Genomic DNA, 19,650 nt, shown 5'->3' with positions numbered 1-19,650 from the left:
ATGGTGAGACCATGAGTTGAACCATGGTCAACACATTAATAATCAGATAATTATATAAGATCAGGCAATTAGCATAAATATAGCACTATATTGTGGAGATTCTTGTGTTCATGGCCTCTGTGTCCATTAGTCCCTGTAAATGTTATGTGGCCTTTGTATTCTCTCAGAAGGTGACATGGCCCTATCAATTGGACATCTGTTTTCTTTCAATTCATTACATACAAATATGAAGTACCTATAACAGGCAGAAATCAAACTACTGTGAGCTGTAAACATAAACAGCAAAGAAAGAGAGAATGTGCATGCGCTGAGAGAATGTGCATGCGCCCTAACCCTAACCCTAAACACCAGGATTGCTGCAAAAGCAGCGCTGTGTGGCCTGACATTTCCTCCATTTGCCACACAATCATACTGCCATCTGTTGCCTCCCAGTTGCCTTCCTAACAAGCTTCACCACACACTCTTTACCACACACATTCACTCACAGCCTGTTATCCAGGTGTGACATTTCAAAACAGCATTTGTTTTTTTTTGTTTATTTTTCATCATTCACCTTCTTTATAGTGTGCCATAGACAGCAGTGGCTGAATTCCTCAATCTGAATAGAAGAAGAGTTGTCTAACAATGCTATTGTGACCTGGAGCTCAATTGAACTGGAAAAGGCAGTCTGTGCGTTAAGCTATGAGATACAAATTTGCTGGTTCTTTATCACCTCAGTAGAAGATGCATAATGTGTGGTAATGTGCTTAACTTCAGTGGCGATGGAGTTTCTGAAACGTCAGTTATGATATTCATGGGTTTAGTATCCAAGATGGAAAACAACTTTGCAGTTAAACTGAATGCCAGTTATGTACTAGATACTGTAGGTATTCTTGAGCTGGCAACTCTGAAATATGAAAGATATAGTGTAGTTTGGGGATTGCACAGTGATGTACAATGCATATTAACATGGATCCCCATTAAGCTCCCATTTTCTAGTTTAATTTGGAATTTTGAATCATGTTGATATCAAATGCTTGGAATGAATGCAGTTCAAATGCCTTTTTTGTCATCATACTGTACATTTACAGTACAATATATTGCTTCCATTTGCATGTTCCAATTTGGAGGACCATTGATATCAGAGCACAAGGGTTATAGTAGGAAATCCCTAGACCTAATCAAAATAATCAAATGGTTCATGGTGGTGGATTTTGCATTGACTCTAGTTTCAGAATCACTTGACTCAATCGTTCATCTTATGTCATCACAAATGTGCATGGAGAACACAACACTACTCACCATTTTTTAAAATTATTTTGGTGCTATTACGCACGGCAGATATTATGCGCAGCAGTGTACCTCTTCTGTCTCCCACTCTGCCATTCATGGTAAACTTGTAGAAACTAATGTCATTATCAGCTAAATCACATGTGCAGGTTACTTTACTTCCTGAACAAGTGCGGACCTGAGTACGAGTCGTGTTCACATTCAGAGGAATTGGGGTACACTTCCAGTACACCCGAGGTCAGACTACCTCCTATAGGTAGTCTCGGGTTTGGTACGCGGTGCGCTTCCTGGTCCGCATGACAGCTTTCACGTTACCAATTTTTCATGTAAACCATGCTTGGTCACAGACTAAACTGCCAGTATGAAAGCCAACTATAACACAAACCCTAAACACTGGTTCATCAGAAATTGTATTCATTCATTCATCTTTAATAACCACTTTACCCTGGTCAGGGTTGCGGTACATCCACAGCCTATCCCACTAACACCGGGCTTGAGGTGGGAATACACCCTGGAAAAGACATAAGTCCATTGCAGAGCACCATGTACACACAAACACAGACAGTAAACCAAGCTCAGGATTGAACCAGGGTTCCTGGACCCTGCAGGACCCCGCAGGACCCCCATCATGCAGCCAGAAACCTATTTGTTTATTTGTTTTTAACCCATTTTCTCCCACTTTGGTCAACTCCCAGTCACTAGCTAGCTCTTCGCTATCACATGACAGCTACAAGTAGGGAGTGCGAGGGCTAGAACCTGCTTCCTCTGAGACAATGTGCAGCTCTGCCAACAGTCCTTCTTCAAACGGTATCAATATAAATGACCTTAGACACACCCATGATTGTTAGTCTCACTCTAATCAACAAGGGACGGAGTATGCCATCTTTCCCACCCACAGAGCAATGCCAGTTACACTCTGGACTCCTGGCCACAGATGGCTGAATCATCAAGATTCAAATATCTTCCAATGATAGAGTGAACACTTTTCATCAGAGAGTATTACCAACACTGACATTTTAATCTGTGTTACAGGTAAAGGATGTGGTGGGTTATGATGCTCTGGGCCACTGTTTCTTTACTGAGGATGGCCCAGAGGAGAGGAACACGTTTGAGCACTGTCTCGGCCTGTTGATCAAGGCCAGCACTCTACTTCCCTCTGACCGAGACAGCAGGATGTGCAGAGACATCACAAACGGAGCGTATCCAGGCTACGTGGCCAAACCACGGCAAGACTGCAGGTAAGAGAGCTGTAAATATTGAAATAGTAATCATAGTGACACAGACAGTGGCTAAACAACATGCAACTACGCATTGTGCAAATGGCATAGTAGTACAGAGTAAATGCCGTTTACAAAACTGCTGTTTCCAACCACATGTTTTTTGTGCTCATTTTGAATTTGCACATAATAAACCCTGAATGGAAGTGAAAAATGTGACAAAAAATAGCATTTAAAAATATTTTTTAGGAATTCACTTTATTGAAATAACTTAAAGAAATAACTTGTGAAATCTGATTTTCTTTCCAGAAAAACAAACATAAATATCAGATTAATAGTTTACAAGAAAATTACTTCCCGTTTCTTTACTTTACAAACAATTACTTTTTTGATTAAATTAACAACTCAAACATATGGATATTTTTTTTTAGCAATGTCAAAAATTGACTAAAACCAGTCAATAGTATAAAGTTCTTTCTTTCTTACGTACTCTCTCTTTTGAGAGAATTTTTCAGCTTTCTATAATTAATACACTAGATAATCAATGATCACTGACTCCAAGCTGTTTTGAAGGTGTTAAGGGGACTTCACTATTTGCCATTATTCTCTTTTAGCTAATTATGAGCTCATGATGAAAAGAGAGATCTTATCTGAGCAATATAATTGCATAAAAAGGTGAAAATTGACAGTCAGTAGCACTGACATTCATTTATAAAAGGACAAACAAAGCATTTATAAAAAAAATTAATAAATGAATAAAATAAAAAAAAAGATCAAGTCCAATCTGGACCAGATTTTAGTCCAGGTGTAATGTGAAGTGAGAGGCAGAATACAGGTGCATAGGCTTGGTACAATATGAGCTTTATTGGCCACAAATCCGGGGCTTTTTGGGGCTTGATACAGGGCAATCTATAATCCAATGAAGAACTACTTAACACAGAATAAATGAACACAACTGGGCAACAAACATGATCACATGGTGTTTGTTGCCATGGGAACAGTGACACGAAGGAGGAAGCCATGACACTAGTTCTCAGTTTTGGATTGGTGCATCCCTACTAAATATTGCAAAATAAAAGTGTGTGCTTTTGTGGTGTATAGTTAAAAAGAAAATAAGGTTTAATGGAAGGAGATTATTGAAACAAATGATGTGTGTGTTCCAGTCTGCGCTCATAGAGAAATGTTCCAGCACCAGCCACATTTTTTTTTATGTTTTACAGACAGAGTAACAGAGATTAGGCTGTAAACTAATTAAAACTTGTCAGTCATGTTTTGAAATCAAGTTCAAACTCTCGAGCCATCGTGTGATGCGACATAACTCATTACCCTCATCGAACTGTTACAGTCCCATTACTAATTGCCACTAGATTCCTCTCCACCTAAATGCAGTAAAACTCTGCGATCATACTAACGAGCTCTTCTTCACTCCAGCATCTCTACATAATTATTTTTTATCTCAATATATACTTAGGCCTATATGTTTTGGGACCTCATTTAATCTCCACTAATTAAAATCAGTTGATCAGCTCAGCATGAAAGGCGTCACTGAACTCTGGCGGTCTCGTCGGCTCTTAATATTCTCTCTCAACCACTCATCTAATGCAGAATAATGTTTAATTCAAGATGTGTGGCAACAAGCAAAGACTAGACAAAATGAAGTTCAAATGATAAATTAGTGGCATGTTTAATTTTAGGATGTGTGGGGTGAGTCCTAAATTGAAGTGTCGTTATTTTGGCACATTTGAACCCACTTCTATTATAAAATCCTAATCTGGAACCAAAACTTTATAAGTATCTATCTGTTGTTTAGCTTCACTGTCACTTCCTTTTCTACGTATTTTAAAAGAGTAGTTCAATGAAAGGCCAAATTACTAAGAGGAGTTTTCCTCTTATCTCAAATATACTTTGAGCCATGCTATTTACTACTGTACTTTAGTTTCGCACTGGAGTAAAAGGTTAACCATAAACAAATGTGCAAATGTTCATCTTGCTTCCAACATGTTGGTTCTTCTTGCTAAGCTAGTCGATTCATTCCATGAGCTCCTTTAGTTGCAACATGGTTACCTACGTTGCTTATACAAAAATCATGCAGCATCACCTAATTTAAAATATATTTTTAACCATTCTAAACTCATTTCTAATTAACTCATAGCTGAAATTACTAAATAAACTAGCTAACAAATAGCTAGCTACCTATTCACTCCATAAAATAATCACTAGTATTAAATACCACTAACTGGATATCATTATGCCAATGAGTTGTCACTGGAGTCAGTGTTACCAACATATCTAGATTTTCAATAGAGTGCCTTTAAGTGCCTAGAGACTAATTTGTCTTGATGTCCTACAGTAGATATGGCTCTCAAACAGTACAGCTACTGGATACATGACACGAGAGAGCAGGTCTGATCGACTCACCTCTAGTCTGTAAACCATGACTGAGTTGTGTTTTTGCAAGTTGATGTTCCCAGCAACCAATCACTAATCACCACTGTTTGGCAACCCATGCACTTCTTTCAATTTTTCCTTTTTAAAACTCTCTTGGCTATATTTACAAGTAATAAAAGTGAGTTTTTTCATCCATAACTATTTTCTTAATGTCAGTTTCTCACACAGTCAATTAGTGTGAGGGGAAAAATGGATACACACTGATTTTTATTTATTTATCTATTTTTTACCAGTAAAGGGGTTGAAACTGAAACCCTCACATCCTCTCATGCTGAGCAGGAAAACAAGGTGTGTAAATGTCTATATGAGTTCCAAGTTACATGAACATGATATGAGCAGAGCATAAGGACAGCTAACGTACTTTGCATGGCACTGTAGCAGCTAAACTCAGACAATGATAGATTAGTTGTGCCTCCCCTTGGCTAGCGACACCAAACTAACCTAGTCTAGTGTTAGATAGCCAAAAAGTTTAATATTTTATCAGTCTGTTAGTCCTGCAAATGGTGATAACACCTGAGGCAAGTTTTATGAAGTTTTATGGATTTTGTCCAATTGTCACATATTTTTAAGCAATTAGCCCTCACATGCAGGAAAGCAAAATACATGGAAACAATCTATTTAAAATGTTTTTTTTTTTTTTTTTTTTAAGTTTTTTGATGTAGAAGAATCTGGGCTAACAGTCCAGCTAATGCCCCTGAGCAACACAGATTGGTTTGACTAAAAAAAAAAATTAAATAGTTAGCTAGCAACTGGAATCAGTTCTAGAATAAAGTATTAAATAAAAAGGATATTAAATAAGACACTCTTAAGACACTTCAACAATTATCTTCTTCCTACATAACCTAGATAAATAGCTAACTCAAAACTATAAATTGGATGAGCTCTTCGAAAGTCCCAGGAGACCGCTACAGGCAACAGATTGGTACTTATGCAAAGGATGATAAAATGCTAGCCAGCTCTACAAGGTAGTCAGCCTTGTGATTATGCAGAAATGCCACATATACACTTGATAAATATCAGGGGGAGGCTCTTGGAGTTTAGCACTTTGCATATTGATGTTCACGTCTGAAGATGAGTAATGTGATGAAGCGCATGTAGGCTGCACACATTGATCAGAGCCACCCGAGCCCCCGCAGCAGCGGATTACTTTTTCCAAACTGTCGCCTTTGAGTTGACGTGCAAAATGTGTGTGTATCAGAGAGAGAGAGAGAGAGAGAGATCAGCTGGAATGCAGTGAGCTGCAAAGTGTGCATAGATAAACACTGTTTTAATTTCAGAGCCAGTCACAGCATGGAGGCAAGCGCGTGCAGCTACAGCTCTGTAATTACTTTGACCATGTTCTCTCACTTGTGCACAAAAGCCACAACCTAATACCAGACACGCCACACAAGTGATTATTGCAACAATGCAGGCATGCCTAGAACAGGCGTCTATTTTTTCTGCCTTAATTGATGACATTGTGTCTGTTAATGTGTGCTATTGTGTGTGCACCTCTCAGTCTATTCTCCAAACCATTGTTTTTGTTAACAGCGGTACATTTTCATTAATTTAGAAGTGGAGAAACACTTCAGTCCAATCCACACGTGTGCTAATCAGCAATTATGCAATATAATGAGTTTCTTAGTTACACCTACCAGACAGGTTAATTAATAGGTCTGTAATTACAGTCTGTAGCCCATCTGATGCATACATAATCTGTCCTCCCTCTACCTTGTACATCAGTGGAACGGCTTCTTCATACAGCCAGATGTTATTTGGGTGGTAGAACCTTCTGAACATAGTAGTAGCACTGATACACAGCTTAATATTGCAGTTTGTTAGCTAAGTACTTACTGAGCTAGCAGGGCAGTTGTAACCGTAAAGGCCTGCATCCCCCAGATTCATCCTACATGACAGAGAAGCGAAAATCCTGCTCTATGTAGATGACCTGGTGCTGCTGTCACTCACCTGCTGATAATAAACTTCAAAAAGACCAAACATGGTCTTCCTGAATAAGTCTAGAAGCACAGATTTAAGTTCAGATAAGTACCAATGCCCTAAAGCACACGAGATACAATGAGTACAATTTTACCTCAGCATAATCACTGCATTCGGGGGTTATAGCATGCAAGGAAATGTATTAAAGAAAAAAGCTCTTCGTGCAAATTCTAAGAAAAAAAAAATCATAACATTGACATAATCATTTGAATCTGGTGCAATAGATTTGATAATGTAGTCCATCTCATTATGCTGTATTGAAGTGAAGTCTGGGTTCCACTCAGTCACCAGAGCTACACTAGATGGGAGAGCATCAGTCAGAATTCTGCAAAATGATAATTAAAAACCAGAGGAATACCCCACTATCTGTAGATATGAAGATGTTTCTGAGCACACTTAACGACAAACTCTGAGAAGAGTGCCTTTATTCAGCAGGTTCTAAGGCTCACAAGCCCTCTAACCAAAGCTAGCACAAAGCCCAAAACCAACACTTTCAATCAGGTCATGAAACAAAGTCAATTTTATGGTTAGGCTTGTATGCATTCTTTGTACATGACACACAAATCATTTTCATGCAGAATGTGACCAAATGATCCCTGGACACAGGTGCAAACAGCTTTCTACATCAGCTTAGCACATCTGGCCCTCAACATTGTTTTAACATTGTTTTATCCTTCAAATATTCACCTGTATGTATACAGTGCCCTCTAGTAATATTGGCACCCTTGGTAAATATGAGCAAAGAAGGCTGTGAAAAATTGTCTTTATTGTTTAACCTTTTGATATTTTGTTAAAAAAATCACAAATATACTCTGCTCTCATGGATATCAAACAATTGCAAACAAAATGCCAATTTCCACCATCAGGGCAATAATTAAGAAGATCCAGTCAGTTGGAAATGTTATGAATCAAACTGGAAGAGGATGTGTGTCTATATTGTTTCAATGCAACTCAAGGATCACAGCTGGAGAATTGCAGAAGTTAGTTGTGTCTTGGGGTCAGAAAGTTTCCAAAACTACAATCTAAAGTCACTTACATTACCACAAGTTGTTTGGAAGGGATTTCTAAAAAAAAAAAGCTTCTAAACTTTTATACTTCCAGCCCCTAAAATTGTATACTTCCTGCCTCTAGAATTGTATACTTCCAGTTTATTGCAATTCATGTGTATTCGTGTCTTATTTAAAAAAAAATGTTACCTTTTTTAATATAAATGAAAAGTACTATACATCTGCACTGATTACATGGATATTTTGTGTTGTGACAGATTTCATAGCAAAAAATATTTTTTTATGTTTTATGATGAACTTTTATGATTGAGTGAATTTTCTCAAATTGATTATTGGCCGTAGAAAAACAATTAAAGCATGCATAGTTGGCTTATTCAAATGGTCTTCCATGACCTCAGACTATACCGAGCATGTACCTGACCTTGACTCTTTGAAGGGCAGAAAACTTAGTCCATAAATTCTTTTACTAATTTTGGAAAGTTACACAGAACACATTTTGGAGCAGGCTGGAACCAGCTCTTGACTGCTAGAGTACTCCAGTACCCAAGTTTCTGCATGTCACAGGTTTGGTGGCGACAAAAAGGAGCACATTCACCAAGAATCAGTACACAAATTAGAAGTGTGCACTTGATAGAGATCGGGGCAATGTTTACTTGATCGAGGCAAAAACTCTCATACCTTCTTTGGCAAAGTCTTTTATAGTTTTTACATCTTTTACAGTTCTTCTTGTCATATTGATTTTAGTTGCCCACCCTACATATATACAGTAAATGCTCACCCCAGAATGGCATCCTAATAATGCCACTGGTATGAACTAGAATTATAATACTGAGGCTTATTTTCAAAATCTCACCCAGGGTCCCATAGGCTCTGGTACAATCGTGTCAGATCCTGCAGTGCTGATTGGGATTTAAACACTGTGTACGCTTCTTACGACTTCATTAGACACCCACACCTTTTTGGTCCATCTTGTATGCATACAATTAAGACAGTAAAGCTCTTTTTCCCCCCACCCAACAACTGTGTCTCTGTCTTTCAGTGCCACCTCCACCTTTTGGATCGCTAACCCCAATAACAACCTGATCGACTGTGTAGCTGCAGGTTCTGAGGTGAGTGATGGTACACCACTGATAAGTGTGATTAATGACCTTTAGGATCAGTGAGAGCTTGAACAGCTAACACAGCTACATCTGGCACCTTACAGAAAACCTATTTGTTTCATATTGTTTTTGTGTGTAAGAGTACTGTATGTAAAAGACAGTATGTGGGTATGAAAGGAACAGAAAGGGAGGATGAGCCAGAAAAAGTGTGTTTGTTATTGCCCACTGCTGTGTGTTCTCCCTGACTGCCTTTGGTATCATTATGTGAAGCCATTAATGCAGACTCATATGGGTCTCATGCTGAACACATACTGTGTGTGTGTGTCCGTCCACAGGAAACAGGCTTCTGGTTCATTTTCCACCACGTTCCCACCGGTCCATCAGAGGGCATGTATTCACCAGGCAAAACAGAACACACTCCGATGGGAAAATTCATCAACAATCGAGCCCACTCTAACTATAGGGTGAGAGTATGTATGCATGCATGCATCCACACAAAGTCAATCTCACAAGGATGCTATTGGAAAAGATTTACGATCAATGTGTGAAGGAGAATGCTTGCAAATTCTTCATCTTTCCTTCATCTCATCTACACACCTGAACCTTCTGGGGAGGAAAAACACAGCCGAGTACATTTTGCTGGTTTCAGTATGCATGATATGCAAAACTCATTCAACACAACATGTAGGCAAAAGTTGGGGGTCGATGGAAACCGGAACTTGATCTAGGTATGGTTTAAACTAGGATTTAGGAGACAAGGGAAGGGAACAATGTGGGAACAATATAGTTCAATTTACAAATTATTATAAGGTGCTCACAAGTCAATGTGACAGACAAAACATTAATAAATAAACTATTTTTTTCATACTTTAAGTGCCGCCAACAAATGATCGATAGAAATCTAGAAAACTAGGCATAGATATGGGGGTGTATTTTATGTTTAGGTTTGAATCCCACTTAAATATTTTCCAGTTCAAAATGTTTCCCTGTAAATAAATAAGATAACATACACATACAGCACAGCTTATTATATATACACACATTTTATGAACATTATGGCACAATTACATCACAAAACAATGTCCTCATATTTATGATTCCATATGTGAACGCCCTCATCCGTGCACCCTCATCCGTGCACTGAAATCAGTTACTGGCTACACCACTGCTGGAAATAGAATCACTCTAATAAACACAAATGTCATTTTGTGACCTTAGCATTATAAGGTTCTGTCTGGCATTCAATCTTCCCAGAGACAGAACCTTATAATACTAAGATCATTATTCGAATATGATATTTGTTGATCTTTTAGAAAAGATTTTTTTTATTCTTTGCTGAAATCCTGTTTTGATTCTGTTTTGGTGAATGTATGTATATATTTAAGTCAATAAAATCCCATGGATTACCTAGCAGTATAGGATTAACTGGAATATTATTAACATTAGGTAGCCCAACATCACAAAAGAAATATGATAATAACTGCAGGTCACAAGAATATCCCAACGATTTCTACGGCTTTTGTTGGCTTAGCTCTTTCGGCCAAATCCTGCTGACCGACAACCCCTAGAGAGCTTTCTTAAACTGCCAGCACAGTACTGAATCACACCACCAAAACAGCTCTGAATATTATAATATTGAAATCATTAGTGGATTTAAAAGCATTATTTATAAATTGGCTCTTTGATTCAAGTATAGGGATGGACATTATTAATATAGCTCTCTTGAACTGGTGAAACATGTTAGCAAGGCACAGTTATTTCAGTTATTTCAAATTAATAGTCTTACTTTGTTCCAAGTCTGGAAAGTTGACTGTTTTAGTAAAGATAATCAATGCAATTATGTATGGTCTTGCAGGACAAGAAACCCTATGCTTATCTGGCAGACATTTAAAAATCAAGACTATGGTGATACTTGACTGAAAAATAAGCCTTTATTTAAAAATATAAATAAACAAACAAACAAACAAATAAATAAATAAATAAATAAAAACTCAAATTAAAATTAAACCAAATTTAACCATAACATACAGGTGCATCTCAAAAAATTTGAAAATCGTGGAAAAGTTCCTTTTGTTCCATAATTTAATTCAAAAAGTGGAACTTTCATATATTCTAGATTCATTACACATAAAGTGAAATATTTCATGCCTTTTTTGTTTTAATCTTGATGATTATGGCTTACAGCTCATGGAAATCAACAATCCAGTATCTCAAAATATTAGAATAAATAATTTATAATACAGAAATGTCGACCTGAGAAAAGCTCTAATCAGCTAATTAACTCAAAACACCTGCAAAGGTTTCCTGATCCTTTAATCTCTGTCTGGTTCAGAACACACAACCACAATCATGGGGAAGATGAAAGTCAATTTTGCATTTCAGTTGGAAATCAAGGTCCCAGAGTCTGGAAGAAGAATGGAGAGGCACAGAATCCAAGTTGCTTGAAGTCCAGTGTGAAGTTTCCACAGTCAGTGATGATTTGGGTGCCATGTCGTCTGCTGGTGTTGGTCCACTGTGTTTTCTGAAGTCAAGAGTCAATGTAGCATCTACCAGGAGATTTTAGGGCACTTGCTTCCATCTGCTGACAAGCTTTATGGAGATGCTGATTTCCTTTTCCAGCAGGAATTGTCACATGCCCACAGTGCCAAAACTACTAGTAACTGGTTTGCTGACCATGGTATTACTGTGCTTGATTGGCCAGACAACTCGCCTGACCTGAACCCCATAGAGAATCTATGAGAGACACCAGACCCAACAATACAGACGAGCTGAAAGCCGCTATCAAAGCAACCTGGGCTTCCATAACACCTCAGCAGTGCCACAGGCTGATTGCCTCCATGCCACGTTACACTGATGCAGTAACTCATGCAAAAGGATTAAAGCCCCGACCAATTATTGAGTGAATAAATTAATATACTTTTCAGAAGGTCGACATTTCTGTATTATAAATTCTTTATTCTAATATTTTGAGATACTGGATTTTTGATTTCCATGAGTTGTAAGCTGAAATCATTGAGATTAAAAGACAAAAAGGCTTGAAATATTTCATCGTATGTGTAATGAGTCTATAAAATATGAAAGTTCCATTTTTAAAAATTAAATTATGGAAAAAAATGAACTTTTCCACGATATTGAAACGATATTCGCTTGATTACCCATCTCAGATGTGTTCTTAATTGGGGGGGTGGTAGCTCAGTGGTTAAGGTTCTGTGACCAGTTCAAATCCCACGAGAGAACCACCACCCCTCAACCACTCGGTTTTACGCTTGGATTGGACTCTGCTTCCAAGGCATTTTGGGTGAAGATTTCTGCCAAATGAATAAATGTAAAATGTAATTGAATTCCAATTCATCTCAAGCCACGAGTTGGCGTGTGTAAAAAATGCTTTTGGCTATGATGTAGTCGCCCTAGGCAACACGGCTTCACAATGAAGAGCTGTTCAGTGGAAATGTTTGTTTGTTTATTTATTTATTTATTTATTTATTTATTTATTTTTACATCAGAAAATGTTGTTCTCCCTTTTTTACTCATTAAATTTGAAGGCAAGGCAAGATTTAGAGTCATTCTGTATAATCGGGCGGCCTTGAGGATTAGTAATAGCCCCAAGAACATGGACAACCTCTTAAAAAGAAATCTCCTACAACAAGGCCCTTTTTGTAACTCTTTGCACTCGTTTGTTTTTGTGCATTTTTCTGCAGGCGGGGATGATCCTTGACAATGGTGTAAAAACCACTGAAGCTAATGCTAAGGACAAGAGACCCTATCTGTCGCTCATAGGGGCCAGGTGAGTCACACACACACAGTGCTTTTAGAGGTAGTGTCAGAAAATGTTCCTAAAGCCATAGTTCAACCAAAAATGGCATTTACACACTAGTTCTCTTACACCAAATGGCAGGATGTTGTTTGTGTAAAATTATGTCTTTTGAGGTGGATATGTTATAATTTGATCAGTTTAACATCATTCAAAATTGTGCACAGTACAACTACAGCTGTTTTGTGTTGCAAACCCAAGACTTGTATCATCTACACACCTTGTACATTTCAGATATCCACTGCTTGAGGCTGGTCAAGTATCTCAATTGGTCATGTATCTCAATATTCATTCATTCATCTCCAGTAACCATTTCATTTAGCTATGGTGAATCTAGAGCCTACCCAGCTCCCCAGGACGTCCCCAGGACGTCCCCTAAATGGCCTCTATAAACGTCCCCCGAACATCCATGTAGTGCGGATGTAGTATACACGGATTGTATTCATGCTTCACACTTATACTAATCGGTACATAGTGTATCAATGGCCAAGCAGTAGGTACTGAATCGAATGCAGTAGGTACTGTCACAGTACACGATTTCAAATGCAGCCTAGGTGTAAGACAGGAAGTCACCCTGAATGGGACACCAGGCCATGGCAAGACACCATACATACACAAATTCGCACTCATTCACAACTAGGGGCAATTTAGAGTAGCCAATCCACAATACCAGCATGTTTTGGTAGATGGTAGGAAACCCACACAGACATGATGCAAACATGCAAGACACAAAATAACCCAAGCTCAGGACTGAACTGGAGACCATGGTACTTTAAGTTTAATCATTTTATTTAAATGTAAGTTTAAACTTTAAGCAATGCTTCCCACTGCACCACAAAGCTGTCCTGTCCCTGTTCAATATGTTAAAAAATAAAAAGTGGACCATCAAGTCTACAACAGCCAGGACAGTTCCTTTTATTCTATGCCAACATCAGCTGTTACTGTATAGTGACAAGTGATTAGTCACACTTCCTCCTCCAGCTTTAGTTTGATAAGGCTTGTCTGTAATGTTGGACAGGTATAGCCCTCATCAGGATGCCGACCCCTTTAAACCCAGAGTGCCTGCTCTCATCCACCACTTCATTGCCTATAAGAACCAGGACCATGGGGCGTGGCTCAGGGGAGGAGACATATGGCTCGATGACTGCCAGTAAGTACACTTGAAGGACAGAAGAAAACAGTGAACCACCAGTGATTCTTTTTCCCTTGTTAATGCTCATAATGCACCAGAAAACAATCAGTGAATGAATCAATCAATAGATGTATTTGTCTGTCTATTGGTCTGTCAGTCAGAACACAGCACCAAAATGGAAACTTGTATGTATCCACGTCAAATGTTTAGTTACAACATATTTTACTGTTCAAACCCACGGCTTTCACCTCAATTAACCTTGGAGAGAGAGTGAGAGTTTAATTATGATCATAATCCCTATTTATATTTCATCATTCATGCAGCAGAAATGTTCAAAGTGCTTTACGAGGCAGAAATCAAATTTAAAAAAGAATATATGAAAAAGATCATTTAATTAAAAAAAAAAAACACCGTCATTATGATTACCATTGTTATCAGTTAGTTATATCACTCAGTGAATATTAGCTGCATGCTATAATTTGAATAAATTGTGTTTAGCCTTATTATAAAAAAAAAATGTGTGCTGTCTGTCCGCTATTGACTCCGTGTGTCTTTATTGTCTGCAGGTTTGCCGATAATGGGATCGGCCTCACTCTAGCCAGGTAGGGGTACTAATCGTTCATTTTTTATTTTTTTTTACCCCTCACACACATTTTGCAATCATAATAAAATAGATGCCTTTATGTTTGCCGAATGCAGCCCAGGCCACTGTGCTGGGGCTGTAATTGGAAAACGCCATATATGGGAGGCTTCGTGAGATGCATTGGGGAAATCGGGGATTTTGAGCAGTTGTGAAAATAATTCAGTGGTCTGAAGCTAGTGGCTCGGGGACCTGATGAGCATGCACAGCGGGGGCCGCATTTATCTGGGCGTTTCTCTCACACTGCCTGTTTGCGTCTGTGTGTGTAGTGGAGGTACCTTCCCAGATGATGACGGCTCCAGGCAAGAGGTGAAGAACTCGCTATTTGTTGGAGAGAGCGAGAACCGAGGCATGCCTGTCCCTGATGGCCGCATCTGGGGACCGAGTGGTTTGGACCACAGTGGCAGGACTCTTCCGAGAGGAGTGTAAGCACTTACAGTTCTGACAATTCTTTTCTCCCCTGCTGGTATTGACATTTTTCATCAGTGTAGCTCATCAGCACCACAGATATTGCTGCAGTTGTAGCTACAAATGGATACAAAGGCATTCTCTTTGGATGCTGAAAGGACCAGGATGGTCTCTCTTCTGAAATTAGCATCAAATAATGTGAACTTTGTGTTTTAAAGAAACAGTTTGGTAGAATAATTAAAAAAATTACATAATTAAGCTATGTATTTACAAGAGAGATAGTCTTGGAAAGTCATTAAACATTCTTTACAGACACTGATGTGGTTTAATACAAATTTTATTAGCTTCTTGAATTAGGTGTGAATCTCTATAGGCCAGTAGCATCAAGTATGAATGTCTTCAGCCATCACTATTATGTGTCCTGCAGGGATTTCCCCATTCGTGGCATGCAGATCTACGATGGCCCAATAAACGTCCAGAACTGCACCTTCCGGAAATACGTTGCTCTAGATGGACGGCATACGAGTGCTTTCGGCTTTCGCCTCAATAACTCATGGCAGAGCTGTCCCAACAACAATGTCACCGACATCACATTTGATGATGTTCCGGTGAGAGCCAACATTCAAATCACATTTCTTTCTGAGAACACTCAGCTTCTCATAATACTGCATGGAGCCACTGGCCTTGAGCTATGAGGAAGTTATGTGGCTAAGCTGTGAATGATCTGACAATAGAGAGAAGAGATGCATGATTTATCACTCCAAAATATAAGTTCTGGAATGTGCTTACCTCCGAATAACAGAGCAGGTGTTACCAATGGGGTTTTAATATATCACAAAACTTCACACCATCCATTTTTTCTCCATCACTTTCATCCACTCCATGCACTTTTTCCCCCCAATCATTTCCATCCACACCAAAAATTATTCACGTTTTCCTCACTCGCTTCCATCCACATCATTCACTTCTTTTCTTTAACTTCTACACACTTTTTCTTGATTACTTCCCTACACTTTTCCACTTTTACTCCATCACTTCCACACCCCCACCCCATTTATTATTCATTTCACTCTATTTTATCCACATTTTCTCAGTCACTTCCATCTACCATCAGTGCCATCCAATTCTGCAACACGTCCATCCAGTTATTTCACTGTCTACCCCCTGCCCTCAGTTTTTTCATCTATGGGATCCACTTCTTCTCCATCACTACTATCAACTTTCTTCGTGACTCCCATCCACTGTTTTTTAATCACTTCTATTCACTTTTCTCCACCTCTTCCAACTATGCCATGCACTTCTTTCTTATTACTCCAAGATCCCTTTTTCCCTTCATCATTCCATCCATCCAATACTTTCATCCACCTTTCTCGATCACTTCTTTTCATGCCAAATACTTTTTCTCAATCACTCCATCCATTGTTCCTGCATCATTTTCACCCACTTCATCTACTGCTTCTTTGCACAGCATCAACTTTTTCTCCATTACTTCCATCACATCCTACACATGGTCCCCATCAATTTCATCCACTGCATCCTCTTATTTTTAACTTCTCTTGACTCCAACTATGTTGTCTCCTTCACCTCCCCCAGCTACTCTACTTTTTTCTCCATTACCTCCTTTTTTACCATCCACTTTTCTCCATCACTTGCATTCACATTATCTGTTTCGCATCCACTCTTTTTACGTTTTCTCTTCATTTCTCTTCTTTTCTATTGTGCTTTCAGATCACGTCTCGAGTGTTCTTTGGAGAACCAGGTCCCTGGTTCAGTGAGATGCACATGGATGGGGATAAGACCACCATTTTCCATGATGTGGATGGCTCAGTAAGCGAGTACCCTGGTGCCTTCTTGGTCAAAGAGGACAACTGGCTCTTGCGCAACCCTGATTGCATCGACGTGCCAGACTGGAGGGCTGCCATCTGCAGTGGGCACTATGCCCAGGTAAGAGCTAACCCTGATGCCAACTAGGATTTTTTAGGGTGTACACAGACACACACCTCTAAAAAAAAAAAAACCTTCACTTGACATGTTTATTCATGCCATGAGCTGTCAACTTGTCAGAAAGAAATCATAAAATAAGTCTCCTGTAGTGAGGAAAGTTGCTAACACTTATTAAAACCGGTTACAACAACAGCTTACTAATAATAAATCAGACAAGAGATTCCAAAAATATATATTTTTTTATTCAGATAAAAGGAAGGTCACATACCATGACTAAATATAATCGTGAAGTATTCACATAACTTAAAAATACCTTTACAAATGCATATTCATTGTAAATTGTTAACATTGTAATGGGCCCAAGCACAGAATTGACTTAAGTGATTAAAATGCAAGAGGAAACTTTGAAAATTTGACTCAATTGGTTAGAGTTTAATCACTCAGTAAATATATTTTCAGTGGATTCCTGTTTCCACCTGCTGAACCCAACATGCTACCCACTGCACTGCCAAAGCACAGGTAGCATAGTGGATAGAGCACTTGTAAAACTGAAGATAATAAACTAGGGAAAACTGAAAACAAACAAAGGGAAAATATTAACTCAAAAATAGGAAGTTTTTTTGTCTCTTTCCTTCTCAAGAGAAGGAACTTGAAAATAGTGATGGGCGCTTTCAAAACACTGCTTCATGAAGCTTCGAAACCTTTGCAAACGTTTTGTTTCAAATAAGTGGTTTGGCGCGTGTATCAAATTGGGCAAGTCACGTGATTTCAGCAAACAAGGCTTTGTTACATCATTACTGTTCCGAAATGTTAAAAAATTTCCATGGTTCACCACTAGGGGGTGTTGATCTCCAGGTGAAACAATGTTTAATAAATAATTTGAACTGTTCTCCGGTCAGTTTTATTATATAGGTTTATAAAACTGAAATGATTCAATAGTGTTTGCACTGATCCATGGTCAGTGTTTGCCTCAGGATGCCTTATTAATCATCTGATGTGAAATCCCACAAAATTTCCTGATAAAAATAAAGAAGACATGACCAGATGTTGTGGGTTATTACGTAGAAGAGAGAGAATTTGGACAGTTTTGCATTTATTAATCTGTTGTCAGACAGATGTTAAAAACTCAACACATAAAAAAACCCACAACAATAAAAAAAAAATACTACTTTTTAAATGGCTCTTACAACGATGTGGACAGGCACATGTCCCCTAAGATTCAAACCCAGTGCAACAGCATACTGGTCGAAAACACCATCAACTCCCCCTCACACTTCCTTGTTTGACACAAACAACGTGTAGGTTATAATTCGTCAATGCTTGTCTGACTGGTTGTCAAGGTTGTTTCAGATCAATACCTGCAAGTGACCACAAGGTGTCACCATGGAGATGGGTGTCAGATTGTTTCGAAAACTTAACACAATACTGCACATTTGCTTCAACTGCTTCAGTGTTCCACAAAGCCTCACTCTGCCCACCATTATGGCTAGGTTGACAAGGCAAGGTCAATCTGGCCCGCACTAGTTTCTAGTGAACTCAAATCTGAGCATCAAGTAACTTAAATAGAGCCATGAACAGGTGAGGCTGATTGAGAGTAATTAGCTGGTGGACTGCTCATGCCTCCCTCTGGTGGCAAAAGTCGACCTAGCAGGCAAGCCAGCTTTAGGCCTGTTTGTTGCATACATAATGTAAGCTTAAGTTAGCATGAAGGACACCTGAAGCTAGCCTGGTTCCATCATGATAAACACAGCCTCTCTGACAAACAGAGCAAAAATCACGAACCTAATCTTACCAAATTTAATATGACCTACCAAATATTAAGACCGTTATCTAAGAAATTATTTTGATTTAAAGAGAAGATAAAACCGTATTAAAAAGTAATAAACAGTAACTCATCTAGCCAGCCTGTCTGAACTCCAGCATGAAGCACCTCATAAATTTAAAACATACAGTTCTCTAAGCTTTCTCCTGTGAAAAGTAATTGCTTGTTGTCTTGCTTTCAGGACTCAATGATTCTTACATACAAATGCTGCACATGATGGCATTTTCACCAGTTCAGTTCACCTCAGTGGCGTCTTAGATGTTCTTAGGTCTAAGCAGCAACTAGGTTTCATATATCTATAGTTAAATCCTGCTCAATTACTGTGTGCCTTAGATTTATATCCAGGCCAGGAACCCAGCAAATCTAAATCTGAAGATGGTGAAGGATGAGTATCCGGACAAACCGCTGGAGCTGGTAGGAGCTCTTGGGAAGAAGCATCACTACCAGCAGTTTCAGCCTGTAGTCATGCTGGCTAAGAGCTACACGGTGCATTGGGATGCGGCTGCACCGGCTGAAGTCACTGTGTGGATTATCAACTTCAACAGGTCAGTAACAACAGACTCAACTAAAAACCGTAACTAAATGGTCTGCACTTATATAGCGCTTTTATCCAAAGCGCTTTACATTGTGTCTCATTCACACACGCACTCACACACCAATGGTAGCAGAGCAGCCATGCAAGGCGCTGGCTTGCCATCGGGAGCAACTTGGGGTTCAGTGTCTTGCCCAAGGACACTTCGGTATGTGGAGTCATGTGGGCTGGGAATCAAACTGCCAACCCTACGATTAGTGGACAACCCGCTCTACCACCTGAGCCACAGCCGCCCACAACTAGTTTCCACTGGACATTTATTACTTTATATACAGTCAGGATT

General features: G+C 38.9%; 1 protein-coding gene across 1 annotated transcript in view; it reads left to right on the top strand.

The window, feature by feature from the left end:
- The window catches only part of LOC128613304 (cell migration-inducing and hyaluronan-binding protein), a 137,727-nt gene that overhangs the window by 110,739 nt on the left and 7,338 nt on the right, over window positions 1–19,650 (top strand). The window contains exons 14-23 of the mRNA XM_053633971.1: window positions 2,302–2,507; window positions 8,958–9,027; window positions 9,354–9,482; window positions 12,717–12,802; window positions 13,848–13,979; window positions 14,528–14,563; window positions 14,871–15,026; window positions 15,437–15,617; window positions 16,738–16,953; window positions 19,109–19,320. Of these exons, the coding sequence (XP_053489946.1) occupies window positions 2,302–2,507; window positions 8,958–9,027; window positions 9,354–9,482; window positions 12,717–12,802; window positions 13,848–13,979; window positions 14,528–14,563; window positions 14,871–15,026; window positions 15,437–15,617; window positions 16,738–16,953; window positions 19,109–19,320 (1,424 nt within the window). The remainder of the gene's footprint in view (window positions 1–2,301; window positions 2,508–8,957; window positions 9,028–9,353; window positions 9,483–12,716; window positions 12,803–13,847; window positions 13,980–14,527; window positions 14,564–14,870; window positions 15,027–15,436; window positions 15,618–16,737; window positions 16,954–19,108; window positions 19,321–19,650) is intronic.

Source organism: Ictalurus furcatus, chromosome 10 (assembly GCF_023375685.1).
Source record: "Ictalurus furcatus strain D&B chromosome 10, Billie_1.0, whole genome shotgun sequence".
NCBI classification, from domain to species: domain Eukaryota; kingdom Metazoa; phylum Chordata; class Actinopteri; order Siluriformes; family Ictaluridae; genus Ictalurus; species Ictalurus furcatus.
This window is presented reverse-complemented; position numbering and strand designations above follow the sequence as displayed.